Source organism: Marmota marmota, unplaced genomic scaffold, assembly GCF_001458135.2.
Source record: "Marmota marmota marmota unplaced genomic scaffold, marMar, whole genome shotgun sequence".
Taxonomy (NCBI): domain Eukaryota; kingdom Metazoa; phylum Chordata; class Mammalia; order Rodentia; family Sciuridae; genus Marmota; species Marmota marmota.
Genome location: NW_026000249.1, coordinates 6486658 through 6503276, shown reverse-complemented (window position 1 = coordinate 6503276; position 16619 = coordinate 6486658). Strand labels below are relative to the sequence as shown.

At 39.2% G+C, this 16619-nt stretch overlaps 1 protein-coding gene across 1 annotated transcript in view; it reads right to left on the bottom strand.

Moving 5' to 3' along the window:
- The window catches only part of Txlng (taxilin gamma), a 54829-nt gene that overhangs the window by 4870 nt on the left and 33340 nt on the right, over nucleotides 1-16619 (bottom strand). The window contains exons 3-9 of the mRNA XM_048796372.1: nucleotides 16346-16430; nucleotides 15185-15355; nucleotides 11876-12070; nucleotides 8201-8320; nucleotides 6029-6103; nucleotides 2729-2821; nucleotides 56-151 (exon numbers count right to left, since the gene is read on the bottom strand). Coding sequence (XP_048652329.1) covers nucleotides 56-151; nucleotides 2729-2821; nucleotides 6029-6103; nucleotides 8201-8320; nucleotides 11876-12070; nucleotides 15185-15355; nucleotides 16346-16430 — 835 coding nt within the window. The remainder of the gene's footprint in view (nucleotides 1-55; nucleotides 152-2728; nucleotides 2822-6028; nucleotides 6104-8200; nucleotides 8321-11875; nucleotides 12071-15184; nucleotides 15356-16345; nucleotides 16431-16619) is intronic.

The window sequence follows — 16619 nt, the reverse complement described above, 5'->3', positions numbered from 1 at the left end:
AAAAAAAAAAAAAAAAAAAAAACAACAACACCTTAGTCATAGGAAACCACCTCACCTCTTCAGCCATTTGCAGAAGTGCTTTATTATTGTTTTCCCATTTGGTACGCCATATTATTGTTTCTTTTTCCAGTTTTTTAATTTTCTTTGTCATCTGTGAATCAACACAATTGCAAATTTAAATTCTAAATTCCATTTCTTATATCTACTCCTTGTCACACAAGAAATGTTTTAATACTGCTCCCTCCCCCATCACTGCATCTGCCTTGCCCAGCAGACAGCTGTGTGTGCCTTTATAGAAATAGCTGTCAGTAGCAGAGCTGACCTCAGAAGCTCCTAGGATGGAAACAAAGTGGGGGTTTCATATGAGAAAAACAAACGTAATCTCCTAAATTTCAGAGGCAACAGCAAACTGAGGAAGTTGTTGAGCACCATGCTTTGAACTCTCAGTTCAGTACAACTTCCAATCCACTTCAGGAGAGCAAGAGACATGACTTCTTTTTCCCTAAGATATTTGTGTGTGGTGGGGGAGTCCATGTTTGTGGGTTTCCTGCCTTTAAATCAATTTCTCAGATTCTTAGAAGGACATAGATTTTTCAGCCCCACAAGAGGTTTAAGTATTGGTGCTCTGCTATAATATACAACATATACAACATCACATCACTTTAGAACTATACCCAGCACAATTTAGGTAAGATTCCAGCAAAAACCAAAGTAATTCATCCTCACATCTTACAAGACTGTTTTACCTCAGATTTTGCTAAAGATAAATTGGGTCCAAAAATTAGAGGAATATTCTTAAACCTCTGCTACAAGAACTTGATATTCAGAAATAGAGAATGAAAATCTTTTCCTGTTAATCAGCCACATTCTCAATATTCCTTTACCTACTACTGACTGCACACCAGCTCCAATCCAAGTAAGGGCACTAAGCCAGGTGTTGTTAAGGGAAACAAGGATAAGACAGAGCCAGTGTGCTATGCCTTAGGTCATGACCCACAAAACAGTAACACAAGGCAAACTGGGACAAAGGCCATGGAAAGAGCTCATGGAAGATCTGGGTTAAGCACTGACTCACAGGATTCCCTATAGCCACTAACACTGCCAGAGTATTCTCCAGAAGGATAGCAAATTTGGGGAGTCTCTATCTTGAACTCTGTTCCACCTCAAGAGTGAACACGTGTTACAGCCCAAAAAATACTTTCACTTTGCCTGACAGGTCTCCCTCAATTAGAGCATCAACTGAAAGGACTGGCAGGCAGAACTCATGTGCTCATGGAATTCTCCAGATTGCTAGGTCTAAAAATATCTCAAGATGGTAATGTGAGCACCGTTAAGCTCAGGGTTACTAAGCACATGTTAATGCCAAACACTGTCTAAGATATTCTATTTTATGAAGGACAGTATTATTTTTTTAACCATTTTTTTAAAAGTGAAGGAATAGAAAGGCAAAGGGTCAACTTGTCCACAGTTACACATTACATGATGCAACAGGAACATTAAGCCAGAGCACACCCACTCAACCCCAACGTAAGATCCAATAATCCTCATGACTAGCATCTGTTGAATGCTTACAAAGTGCCGTGTATCACTGTACTTCTAAATATTTTTAAAAATCCCCCAATGTAGGGGTTGGAGATGTAACTCAGTGGTAGAGCACTTGCATAGCATTTGCGAGGCCCTGGGTTCAATCCACAGCATCACAAAAATTTAAAAAATTAAAACCCCCCAAATTTAGCCAAGTATGGTAGTGTGCACTGGTAGCACCAGCTACCCAGAAGGTGGAGGCAGCAGGACTGTTTTCAGTTCAGGAATTCAAAGCTAGCCTGGGCTACATGGCAAACCATACCTTAAAAAAGAAAAATAACAAAAAACCCTCCCAATTTAAGGGAAACTTGCCAAAATGAGGATGTAGGGATATGGACATAGTTATTTAAATATACTAATCCTTAGTTTGATATCAAGGGTCTCTCTTTCCTTAATGCAGGCAGGACAATGCAATAGAAGCCAAAGAATTTGTTTGATCAGAGAAAGAATTAAAGTTAAGACAAAAAAAGAAGCTTAAAATAGAAAGACGTGTGTGTGTGTGTGTGTGTGTGTGTGTGTGTGTGTGTGTGTGAGAGTGAGTGAATTCTCAACAAACCAAAATACATAATTTCTTTTCTGGGCACAGATGTCTAATTTCTAAGGACAGAACTTTCCGCAAGGACCTGGGAGCAATCCTCTCAAGTGATAAAAACAAAGATCCCCCCTTATTTCTAATGACAAATTGTATTAATAGAGAAATTCATTGTAACCAAGAATTCCAAGAGTGGAGAGATCATTAGCTTCTTGGAGTACCACTGAGTGCAAAATGACCAAATATGCCACTGGAATATCAGGAAAAATAAAATAAAATGAAAAGAGTACCGCCGGGCATGGTGGCACACACCTGTAATGCCAGCAGCTTGGGAGGCTGAGAGAGGAAGATTGGGAGTTCAAAGCCTGCCTCAACAATTTGGGGAGGCCCAAAGCAACTCAGTGAGACCCTGTCTTTAAATAAAATACAAAATAGGGCTGGGGATGTGGCTCAATGGTTGAGTGTCCCCGAGTTCAATCCCCAGTACCCCCGCCCCCCCGCCAAAAGAGAGTACCATAATAACACAAACCCACCCAAGTAGTAGTACTCATGCTTCAAAGAGCTCATATAAATTCCATTTGATGTAACAGTCTACTAAAAATATACAAATACCTTTTCCATTTCCTGTCTGAAGGTTGTAAACAGTTCATTGCTTTTTGCCATAGTAGTCTGGAATTCTTCAAACTTATCCATATAAAGAGAAAGCTACAGAAAAATAAAATAAAATCAGGTAAATATGGTCCTAGGTAAAAAATACAAATCCTCAAACTTCTAAAACTATGTGGTTAAATGTCAAGTTACTTGTTACATGTGAATAAATGCACAGCCAATCCTTGGGTACTAGACATAGACAGCTAAAGCTCTAACAACTCTCAGAAATGCATTAAAACTCAAGAAATTGTGTTGACATTATTATAATTTGTTTAAAATACAGAAACATTTACTACCTCCATCCCATCAATGATAAAACCTAAAGAATGTCATATAGCTATAAATTTCATACACCTGTAATGCTTTATGAATCCTCCTCTTCTGACATTTGAAAACTGTTTTTGAGAAAAGAGTCTTCTCTTAGAATACCACCTGCATAGTTTGTAGCTTGCTCTCAAGGATCTCTCTTTCCTGAACGCATGCAGGAAAATGCAACAAAAGTCCAAGAATTGGTTTGGTTGGAGTACAGTTAAGAGAAAAAGAAACCCAAGATTGAAACACCAATTTTTTTCTTTAACTCCTACCTTCAAAGAATTTGTATTCAAGCTGAGAAAAAGCAAGGAAGCAGAATATAAAATGCAGTCACCTTTTTCTCCCCCTAGAATAAGCATCCAGAGCTACGGGAAGGAAAGGTACACAGCAAAAGTCAGAAAGAGAAGGAAAACCTCATGTGGAAGAGGCCTGGGCGAGGCCTCAAGGGTGCACTGAAGGACTTACTATAGACCAGAAGAGAACTCAAGACTGTCTAATGTCAATGCATCATTTTCAGGATGAGGAAACAGACCCAGAGGAATAGTGTTTTAATGAAGATCACAAAATACACATAAGAAAAGCAGAGAAATCAAAAAGTTCATCAGAGGCCAAGAAATCTCATAAGCAGCACTGTATTAGGAATACCAAAGAGCACCAACTCACAGGATGTGGGGGGCAGGCAGTAGAATATGACGGAACCCAGCACACCCACAGTTGCCAGGTAGGGTGGGCCACACGGGAAGCACTTGGAAGCAGGAGCTGCTGGATGTGGGAGGCAGCAGCAGACTTTGAAAACTTGGTTCTAGTATGGCTAAAGCTCCAAGAGGAAGACAAGCAAACCAGGCAGGCCTGTAAAAAGGCAAGTCCCTGGGCCCAGGAGGAGAGGAAGGAATGGAATGCAGAGCAGAGGTAAAAGAAGCAAACACTGAGACCTGGAGTCACAAATAACAGTGGTTCTCTTGCTAAGGAGCAGTACTGGCCTTGAAGGAGATTCAAAGCAGTATGGCCCATGATTTAAAGTGGAACATCCAGGTAATGGCTGTTCCAACCTAGAGTGCAATGCTGGCCCACAGTGAACAGTGAATAAACGGCAACTACCGTCACACCTGGGCTTACATGGCTAGATTCCAAAACAGTGGGCCAAAGCACAGCAACAAGACTGAGTGTCTTCAGCAAATGTCGTGAGATGACATGGTAAGAACAGAAAGACAGACGTGGGAAGGACAGTTATATTTAAGTAGCAAAAAGAAAAATGAAAAAGAAGGATGGCAAAAGAAAATAACAATTGGGAAAGAGGACTTCGAAACACAGATCACAGACAACAGAGGCTATACTGGTGACTATAAAAGAATCAGAGCTGGCCTATGGCCTTAGTGAAGGGGCCCTCAGGTGACTCAATATCTGTGACTCCTAAATTCAAGAACATCTTCGGAAGCCATACCTTTTCTCTACGTTACTTCTTGGCTCAATTTACAGACAACTAAAAGGATAGGGTTGGTAAATAAGGGGTTCCAATCTCCTGGCAGCATTCTGGCATGATCATAACTGAGAACGAAATGTTCTAAAGACTTGTATCTGACACCTCTTGAATTTTTACTCTTAAAATATGTTAGCTTGCCGGGCACAGTGGCACACACCTGTAATCCCAGCAGCTTGGGAGGCTTAGACAGGAGGATCGTGAGTTCCAAGCCAGCCTCAGCATGGCAAGACGCTAAGCAACTCAGACCCTGTCTCTAAATAAAATACAAAATAGGGCTGGGGATATGGCTCACTGGTTGAGTGCCTCTGGGCTCAATCCCTGGAACCCCTCCCCCAAAAAATGTTAGCTTGCTAGGTGCAGTGGCCCATATCTATAAACCTAGTGACTCAGGAAGCTGAACAGGAGGATCACCAAGTTTGAGGCTAACCTCATCAACTTTTAGTGGGGCCCTAAGCAGCTTGATGAGACCATGCTTCAAAATTAAAAAATGAAAAAAAGGTCTGGGGATATAACTCAGTGGTTAAGCACCCCTGCATTCAATCCATGGCACTCCCCTCAAAAAATTTAGAGGAAGTTAATGCCACCAACATTATAAAATGTTCCCAAAGAAAAATAAAGAAAAATACCACCTAAAAGAGACGGTCATGGACTTATCCCAGTTTTAATGATCAGTGTATTTTAGTACTAGAGTGTTACATCAAAGAAATCTATATAATAAACAATACTTTTTTCAACAGAATATAATCCAGTTAACAGAAAAGGGGTGAATTATAGATATACCTAATTTCAACTGTCTATGAAGACACAGAAAGCCTTACTTATTCCTCTTCTTGGGGTAAGGAGATGGCATCTGCTACTCTGATGCCACAAGACAACCACATAGAGTTTATAATAGAACACATTTACAGGGTCTGGACTGAAAAAGGAAGAAGGGCCCTGATTAAAACCACCACTGTAAGACTACCTGGGAGGGAACTACGTGGTTAGAAGTGGTTTGTAAAACAGCATACATGCTCACTGCACAAAAAGATTAAAGTCTATGAAGTTGACATTTTATAATTCAACTTGATACAAAAAAAGTAAAATATGGAAATTTATCAATATTTCTTTAGTGGGAAATTAGAAGGACACACATGGGAACAGACTGAGAAAGGGAGACAAGTATCTGGGATCTTGGAAAGGGGACACAAGATAGGGTGGCCAGCCATACCAGTTGACCTGAGATAGTGGGTATAGGTCAGGAGGTAATGAGACATGGGTTTTCAGGACTAAAACCAGGTAAGTCCTTAGTACTAGAGATGATCCTGGTAATCCTAAGTGAGGAGGAAAGTTTCAAGGACATGTGACCTCTTCCTCAGTTTTGGTAGCTCTGGCTAGGAACAAGCAAATGATCTTAGAGGAGATTCAAGGTATGTATGAAACAAACCACAGATTTTTCTTAGAAATCCTATCCCCTGCTGTCAAGTTACCTGCTGTTTCAGTTGTACTTCTTGCTGTTTCATTTGTTCATATTTGTGCCTCGATTCTGTTGCTTCTTTTAATAACTAGAAAACAGAAACATTCTGGCAAAACACTAATAGTAACTACAAATATAATTACAAATGACTATACTGGTCAGGCAGGTCTCATCCTTGTTCTCACATATTAGTACAAACCAACAAGGAACATTTTGTTCAATCAGTTGCCATTTACCTATATCTTCCATTTATTCCACTTGTTATCTTTTACTGTATGAGTAGAAAAAGTACCTCAAGCCAGGCATGGTGGCATATGCCTGTAATCCCAGCAGCTTGGGAAGCTGAGGCAAGAGGATCACAAGTTCAAAGCCAGTCTTAGCAACAACAAGGCGCTGAACTACTCAGTGAGACCCTATCTCTAAATAAAACACAAAATAGAGCTGGGGCTGTGCCTCAGTGGCCGAGTGCCCCTTAGTTCAATCCCCAGTACCAAAAGAAAGAAAGAAAGAAAGAAAAAGTACCCTGGAGGCCTGAAAAGATTTACAAAACTCCAGGTTAAACTTTGTTTTAGGGGCTGGGGCTCAGTGGTGGAGCACTTGCCTAGCATGTGATAGAGACTGGGTTTGATCCTCAGCACCACATAAAAAATAAATAAAAATAAAGATACTGTGTCCATCTACAACTAAAAAAATATTATAAAAAAACCCTTTTGTTTTAGGTGAAAATAATTACATCTAATATTAGCAGAAAACACAATTAGGAGTTCTCAACATTATTCTCAAGATTAAGAAAGCCCACCTAATTCCAAGAGGACAGATGAGATCTGATAAAAGAGTGTAGAGTACAAAAAAGAAATCTGAGACCTGGTTTCTAAGCATATTTTTAATATACAGGGGAGAAAAGAACAGGACCTTTAATTTCTATACTTGAGATTTTAAGACAATTATATAGTGCTCAGTGTAAAATTCAGTGAAGTAAAATGTCAAAGAAGCCTTGAAAAGTCCTATTGAATCAAACAGACAGCACATACTTATAATATGTGTAAAATTTTACACTCCAACTTTGGAAACGATAAACATCTTCAACATAGAATTGGCTATACTATTGTCAATTAACGTGGAAAAACCAAGCCATGTTAAAAATGTGTCTGTGAACCCTAGACTTGTGCTCAGCATTCCGTACTTAATGTCATGAGGGCCACTAGAGAAAGGTCTTCATAACACACTTACCTTTGGAGCCTGGGCTACTTGAGTGAATGCTGAATGCACAGTCCACATTTATTACTTTTTTGATAAGCACATTTTATTGAATTTGCATATGATCAATATACCCAATGAAATGCCACCATACTCAATATAAGTATTGACAGGCTACAATAATGTGAACATACACTCAGAATAATGCCAGGTCTATACTACTAAAATCTTATTTAAAATTTTTGGATGAGTAAGTAAACAAATGGTTTCTCTAGATTCAAACTGCTTATTTAAAAACAAAATGTGACTGTAGACAGAAGACCTGTTTGATTTCAATAAAATTACAAATTTTCATGTGTTAAACATTACCACAATTCTTAAACCTGATAAGAAATGAAATAAAGGGGCTGGGGGTGTGGCTCAGGTGGTAGAGTGCTCATCTGGCATGTGTGAGGCCCTGGGTTCAATCCTCAGCACCACATAAAAATAAAAATAAAGATATTGTGTCCACCTACAACTAAAAAATTTTTTTAAAAAATTTAAAAAAAGAAATGAAATAAATATTTTAAGTACAGAAAAATCAAACAAGTACAGGTCTTTCCAATAACTTAGTCTGATCTCTCTAGTATGTTTTTGGTATAAAAAGTGAAAAAGAAAGCAGATGCTTGTAATCCCACCTACTTGGAAGGTTGAGGCAAGAGAATCACAAGTTGGAGGCCAACCTCAGCAACTTAGTGAGATCTTTGCTCAAAATAAAAAATAAAAAGGGCTGGAGATGTGGCTCAGTGGTACAGCTCTTGCCTAGCATGTGTGAAGCCCTGGGTTAGAACCACAGTAACCACACACACACACACAAAATTTCTAGAAGAAAAAAAAAAAACAACTAGCATGGCCCAAGTACAACATTAAATGCATTGTTAAGTATAAATGTTTTAAATGGCTTTGGTTACAATTTTGGCAATGAGTTTTTTTAAGAAACAGAACTTACAAACTCTCTCTCTCTCTGATGCTTTTCATCAGCTTCTTTTATCAGCTGTGTTGTTTGCTGAAGTTTGGCGTCCACAAGCTGTTGTTGCAGTTCCTTATGTTTGAATACTTTATCAATATGCTACAGGAAAAGTAAAATTCCTTCTATCACTTCATGAAGAAATGAACACAATGAGGAGGACCTGTACCACCAGTTACAACACCCTGCTGTCTTCCTTCCTCATATGACCATAGAGGACTTTCAGTCCCTGTGCTTGAAGAAGCACTGCTCAACATACCTTGCAAATGGTCCCTCACCTACAGAAGCGCTGCCCCGTAGCCAGCCCTGTGGGACCTGGGCCATCCCCATCACCACCTTTGTACTTCCTGTTCTGCCCAACCCTGAAAATAAAACTTGGACTGCATCAAGACAAAGACAGATAAGGAGATCAAACTACTAAATCTATACATCATGCACATAATTCCTTTTTTATATCCATTAAGTTTTGCCAGATTTCTCAGCTGGAGGCTGAGAAATCTGGTCAAGGTCAAAGTCTGGGTGATGTGTGGCCCTGGGCAAATTCCTATTCCTCTGAATTTACCCACATCTGAGATTCAAGATAACCATGATCATCTTGCATAGCTGTGACAGTAACTGCAATGGTGAATCATATAACACGTTGGTGCCCAAAACATATTAGACATTTGGTTCAAGCTCATTAGCATTTCCAAACAGAACTGTCACTTAATATCATCTATCTACAACAAAGTCATCAAAAATAGTACTCTTTCAGTTGTAATACTCTATGCGAGAGAGGAAATGCTAGTTGGTAGTAAGGCAGCCTAAGTAATGAGAAGAGCACAGAAGATGATTTATCATCACCTACAAATGATTTAACCACTATTAATTATATCCCGAGCAAAGGAAGCATCTGATAATATTCAAAATAAATAAGACATAAAATATAATTTAAACATGTGATTTTAAAATTTTCTACAAGACTGACATATTAAACAACAAAAAATTCATTTAAAATATATCATGGCATTCAGCAAGAGAAAATTTAACCTCTCAGACCAAAAAAAATTATCTTCAATAAACACAATACATAAATAAAAAAGATATTTTAGAAACTTGAGACATATGAGCCAGTGAAATAGATGGACATTATTTAGATCTTGATTCAAATAATTTTGGGGGAATAATAAAAAAATAAGCAGAAAACTCTGAACAGTGACTAAATATATCATATTAAATGACTGATAATTTTTTAGTTGTGAAAATAATATTGTGGCCAGGCGTGGTGGTACATGCCTATAATCCCAGTGGCTCAGGAGGCTGAGGCAGGAGGATCGTGAGTTCAAAGCCAGCCTCTGCAATGGCAAGGTACTCGGCAACTCAGTGAGACTCTGTCTCTAAATAAAATACAAAATAGGGCTGGGAATGTGGCTCAATGGTGCCCCTGAGTTCAATCCCTGGTACCAAAACAAAACAAAACAATATTGTGGTTATGCTTAAAAAGAATCCTAAGGTTGAGGATGTAGCTGAGTGGCAGAGTGCCTGCTCGGCATCACAAGACCCTCCCTGGGGCTGATCCCTAGTAGTCACACACACAAAATGAGCTACAAATAATGGTAAGACAATTTAGATTTGCTTCAGAACAACATAGGAGAGTAGTTCCATATGCTCAAGCCAGGTAATATATTCTGTCTTTTAAAGTTTTCAATTTTCCATAAGAGTATATTTTTTAAAAAGTAAAATTTGGTGAGAATGATCAAAATGAAAATCTTTTTGTCAGATGTGGTAGTGCCTGCCTGTAATCCCAGATATGAGGGAGGATGAGGCAGGAAGATCACATGTTAAACACTAGCCTGGTCAAATAAGTGAGGCCCTGTCAAAAATAAAATGGGGGCCTGGGATTGTTGCTCAGTGGTAGAGCGTTGTCGGGCACTGGGTTCAAATCTCAGGACCACATATAAATAAATAAATAAATATCCATCAACAGTTAAAAATATATATGTTTTTAAAAAATGAGATGGGGACATAGCTTTAGTGTCAGAGTGCTTGCTTAGCATGTGCAAAGCCCTGGGTTCAATCCCTAATATGGCAAAACAATGAAAATAATAATAAAATCTTTTAACAAAACTAACAAGTTTTTGTGAGATTTTTTGTTTTGTTTCATTTGGTACTGGGATTTGAACTCAGGGGTACTTTACTGCTGAGCTACATCCCTAGCCCTATTTGTTTTATTTTAGATAAAGTAGCCAAGGCTGGCCTCGAACTTGTGATCCTTCTGCCTTCTGAGTCGCTGGGATAACAAGTGTGTGGCACCATGTCCAATTCCACAACTAACAGTTTTTGAAAGGCTGAAGTAAAACTATAAATTAATATGAAATGTAGATCAAGACTGGAAAAAGTAACAGAGGTAACACAATCTTTATTTTTTCAATCTGAATCAGCTATTTGAATTTATTTGTGTAAAGGATATAACATATAAAGGCACATCATTTTACTAATTTTAAAAGCACAGAATGCACCATGAACTAATCTGGCTACCACCATGAACTTCTAGACTAACATAAAATGACTGCAAATGTCTTAAGTGGAAGTCAATGAGCAAGTTCTATAGCCTGGATCATTCCAGTAAACATTACTTCAATGAATGTATGTGTGAGGGCTTAGAAGTAGGTTCCCTTTTTCTCCCAAACAGTATAAAAACCCTCATTTAGGGGCTGGGGGTAGAGCTCTCGCCTACCATGTGTGAGGCACTAGGTTTGATCCTCAGCACCACATAAAAATAAATAAAGGTATATTGTGTCCAACTACTTATATATATAAAAACCCTCATTAAAAAAAATCATGAGGCTGGAGATAGAGATCAATGGTAAAGTACCTGCTTAGCATGCACAAAGCCCTGGGTAGATCCTAGCACCAAAAATAAAAAAGTAAAATAAAGGGCTTGGGGGATAACTTAGTAGAAGAGTACTTCCCTAGTATATGCAAGGACTTGGGTTCAATCTCAAAAAAACACAAAAAAACAACCTAGAACTTTTTTTAAAAATCTGAAACTGGACATGGTGGTGCAGGCCTGTAGTCCCACCTAGTTGGGAGGCTAAGGCAGGAGGATCACTTGAGCCTGGGAGTTCAAGATCAGCCAAGCCAACATAGCAAGACCACGACTTAAAAAATAAAAAATCTGAAATGTGGGGCTGGGATTGTGGCTCAGGGGTAGAGTGCTCACCTAGCATACATGAGGCACTAGGTTCAATTCTCAGCACCACATACAAATAAATAAATAATTTTTTAAAAAAATTTCTGAAACATGGGACCACATACAGACAGTATACAGAATATCACAACTATCTGGGATACAGGCCATTTAGGGGGTCAAATATTTATTCATTATTCATTTGGATAAGGAAAATCATCTTTATGTGAAAATTGCCATCTTTCAGTATTATGTGGAAGATAAGTAGTATCTAATGTTTCCTTAAAAAAAAAATCACCAAATCCATGGGCTTCTGGGTATTGAGTAATCCCAATTAATCCTCCAGGCTGAATAATGCCTGATCTTTTACTAGTAAATAAATAACTTCCACTATAAGTCGTAAAACATTCTGTGACAGTAGTTTTGCTGTAGTTGTGAATGGTGATATTTGTGACAAGCTGTCTAAATAAACCAAGTGTGCCTTTTACCTCTTCCCTCAATGCGTACTGCTCAATGAGCTTCTTCAGCTTCTCTCCCAGTTCGATGTTCTCCTGGCGGAGTTTGGCATTGTGTATGTCATGTTGTTCCAGCTGGGCCTGGATTTCATTTAAAGTAATCTGGAAATGTGCCGTTGCTTCTTTACGTCGTTCTTCTTCCTCTCGTGCCTGCTGCATATTTTCCTCCTTAGTATTCAAAATAATTTCTGTTAATAGACTTATAGATAAAATACTCACAAAAAGCTGCTGATGTGGCTTCATTTTTGCTTCTCTGAAATGTTGCTACTGAGCTACAAGTCCACCCCCTTACTTATGACCAGAAGATTCTCATTTAAAAGCAAGATACACTGGGCACAGTGGAGCATGCCTGAAATCCCAGCAGCTTGAGAGGCTGAGGCAGGAAGATCACAAGTTCAAAACCAGCCTCAGCAACTTAGCAAAGCCCTAAAGCAACTTATCGAGACCCTGTCTCTAAATAAAATGTAAAAAAGGGCTGGGGACATGGCTCAGTGGTTAAGCACCCTGGGTTCTAAATCCCCACTACCCCCCCCATAAAAAACAGGGCAAGATAATTTCACAAAGTAAATGGTAACATGAGATTCAAATCTGTCCTGTTATAAGTACAATATAACATCAAAAATCCACTGTGACAAAATATAAGAGAAGAGCTTCTCCTGCCTCACTGGGTATTTAGGGCATCATCGTACATCAACCTGGAGATAAGACCTCCTCTTGTAGCTTACTCACTGGGTCACACATTCTACTTCTGGAGGAGTTAAAAGGACAAATGGAATATTTTTAAAAGATTACTTATTGGGCTGGGGATGTGGCTTAAGCAGTAGCGTGCTCGCCTGGCATACGCGGGGTGCTGGGTTCGATCCTCAGCACCACATAAAAATAAAATAAAGATGTTGTGTCCACCAAAAACTAAAAAACAAATATTAAAAAACTCAAAAAAAAGATTACTTATTGGGCTGGAGATGGGGCGCAGTGGTAGAGTGTGCAGGGCCCTGGGTTCAATCTCAACCATCAGCAAAAAAAAAAAAAAGAAAAAAAGAAAAATGTGAAGAGAAAGCCTAGAGAATGGAAAAAACATCTTTGCCAGGACTCTTCTAAAAGGATTAATATCCAGAACATATAAAGAACTCAAGTTGAGCGTGGTAGCTTAGGAGGCAGGAGGATCACAAGTTTGAGCCCACCATTAGCAACTAAGCAAGACCCTGTCTCAAAAAGGTGGGGGGCGGGGGTATACAGCTCAATGGTAAAGCATCCCTGGATTCAATCCCCACTACTCCACCTACACAAAAGTTAAAGCAAATAAAAAAAAGCCCAATCAATAAATGGGCAAATGAACCAAATCAACATTTCTCAAAAGAAATTCAAATGGCCAACAAATAAATGAAAAATGTTTGATCTCTCTAGGAATGAGGGAAATGCAAACAAAACTACACTAAGGTTTAATCTCACACCAGTAGAATGACAATCAACAAGAATACAAATAATCGCCAGGTGCGGTGGTCTATACCTGTAATCCCAGCAGCTAGGGATGCTGAAGCAGGAGGATCGCAAGTTCACAGCCAGCTTCAGCAACTTAGCAAGGCCCTAAGCAACTTAGTGAGACCCTGTTCCAATGTAAAAATATAAAATATAAAAAGGGCTCAGGGTGTGGCTCAGTAGTTTAGTGCCCCTGGGTTCAATGTCTGGTACCCTCTCCCCAAAAATAATACAAATAAATGCTGGTGAAGATGCAAGGGAAAAGAACATTTATACACTGCTGGTGGATTATAAATTAGTATAATTTATAAATTAGTATAACCACTATGGACTATAACCAGTATGGATGTTCCTCAAAATACTAGGCATGGTGTCATCATATGACCCAATTATACCACTCCTCAGTATTTACCCTAAATCTGAATTAAAGTCAGCATACTATAACATTACATGCATCCTGTGTTTACAGCAGCACAATTTACAATAGCTAAATTATGGAACCAAACTAGGTGCCCATCAACAGAAGACTGAATAAAGAAAATGTAGTACATATACACAGCTATAAAGAATGAAATGATGTTATTTGCAGGAAAATGGATGAAAGCAGAGAATATTATGCTAAGTGAGATTAGCCAGACTCGGAAAGCCAAGAGTTATAACTTTGTGTGTGAAAGCTAGCGAGAAAAAAGAAAAGGGACCTCATCAAAACAGCAAAGAGACTAGTAGATGAGAAGAAGGGGATCTGGGGAAGGAGGAGGGGAGAGGAGAGGGGTAAGAAGGAATGAAATAGACCAAACTGTAAACTGTACATGTATAAATACATCACAATGAATCCTGTTATTATGTAAAACTATAATGAACACAAAAAATTAAAAATAAAGACTTCTTTAGAACTGGGGTTATGGTTCAGAGGTAGAGCACTTGTCTATCATGCCCAAGGCCCTGGGTTCAATCCCTCACACTGCAAAAAATAAAATAAAATAAAATAAATAATAGCTTACTTTCAACTCTTGGTAGGATACAAGTGTCAAAGACCTTTACATGCCTAAACAGTTACCAAAATGCTTTTGTTCTTTTTGTACTGGAGACTAAGCCCAGCGACCCTCTACCACTGAGCCACAGCCCCCATTTTAACTTTATTTTGAGACAAGGTCTTGCTAAGTTGCTGAGGCTGACCCCAACTCACCATTCTCCTGCTTCAGCCTCCCAGGTCACTGAGGTTACAGGCAAACACCACCGTGCCCAGCTTCAAAATGATATGTTGTAGAGAAAAAGATACCACTTATCTTAATTAAGATCTAAATCCAGGGGTTTGAAAGCAAAGAAGAAATCAATGACTCCCACATCAGAAGATCCTCTTTCTTTCTTTTTTTTTTTTTTTTTGGTACTGAGGATTGAACCCAGGGGCACTTAACCACTGAGCCATATCCCCAGCCCTTTTTTGTATTTTATTTAGAGACAGGGTCTCTTGAGTTGTTTAGGGCCTTGATAAGTTGCTGAGGCTGGCTTTGACCTTGGGATCCTCCTGCCTCAGCCTCCCAAGCCACTGGGATTACAGGCGTGCGCCAAGGCCCCCAGTGGAAAGTCCATTTTTTTGTGTGCTCCTATGCCTAGGGCCTTGGGGAGCTGCTGCAGAAAGGGGTATTTGACTGACCTCACACATGGCATCAGTCCAAGCAAAGCAGAAGGAAGGTAGTATTTCTATCTCCAAGCAGAAACCTGGACTTATTTCAAATAGGTACAATGTGATTATAAAACCAGCAGAATTAAGTCCCTCCTGAAAGACAGGAAAATGAACCAACTAACCTTTAAGGTCTTATTGTGACGCTGAAGTTCCCTGCAAAGAGACTCCAGTTTGCTTCTTGCCAAGATAGCCTTGCTGTGTTCACTCTGCAAGTGAACTTTCTCTTTCACGATCTGGGCTTGCTTCTTCTGCAGAATCTTCATTTGCTTCTGAACATTCCTGCTTTCCTCCAGCTAAAATTAACAAAGACTTGATGTTTAGGAAGTATAGCAAAAAACCTTACCATTATGGCTTGGAGAATCATAGTGAGGGCTATATACTCTTCAAAAAGCCACATACGGGGGGCTGGGGATGTAGCTCAGCTGTAGAGCACCTGCCCAATGTGTGAAGCCCTAGGTTAGATCCCCAGTAATCCCCCACCCCAAAATGTCACAAACTGTAGTTATCTTATTTAAATTGTTTCATGCCACGCAACATTCCTAGCCTCATTTCTTTTCCAATTGCAATGGGAAAGTAAGCAAATTTAGATTGGTCAGAAAAAATGATCTTAATCTTTTTTTGGGGGGAGGAGGGCATTAGATATACTTAATTTTTACAATGACATTTTATTATCCTGTTCAGCTTTATTATCTAAGCTTTATAAAAAAATTACCTGAGCTGTCAGAGATATTAAATTGCCCCAAATTCCACCAGGCACAGTGGCACATACCTGTAATACCAGCAATTCTATAGAGGCTGAGGCAGGAGGATTGCAAGTCTTTTTTAAAATTTTTATTTCAGGGCAGGTAAGTTGGCCAGGCTGGCTTGGAACTTGCAATGTTTCTGCCTTAACCTCCTGAGTAGCCGGAATGACAGATGTGCAGCACCACACCAAGTTATCTCTTCATTCTTTTATTTTTTTTTAAAAAAAACTGATGTTTTAGGAACCAACACTGAGTTATTCTTCTAAAAGAATACCCACAGACTATTGTACTGAAATGATCATCAGAATTTAGAACTCGATAAAAGTAGCACTCTATGAGCGAGAAGAATTGCTGCAATTTTAGGTTTGAGGCAAATGAATCTATTTCAAGGTTAAATCAACACTAAGATGGCAGCCTCACTGACCTTTCTGTACAGCTTTTACTGAAGAAGGAAATGATGCTGAGTCACAATTTCAATGGCAAGAGTGCCATCTTGTGGTCTATCAAAACCTCTAGCATCTTCACCAGCATTAAGCTTACGGATATTAAAAACAACTTTGCTGAAATTTCTGTAGGAAAATCACTGCTCTTGAATAATAAAGGTGAAAAGTCATCTTCCCATGGACTGTGAGTGGCAGTGCAGGTTCAGCTCACAGTGCCTACAACGGCCCCTGGGTATGTAGCTCCCCAGCCCACCCTGAAAATGACACCCCAATCCTAAATACTATGTCATATTCCTTTGCTTCCTTTTTTTTGTGGGGGGGATACTGGGGATTGAACTTAGGGGTACTCGACCACTGAGCCACATCCCCAG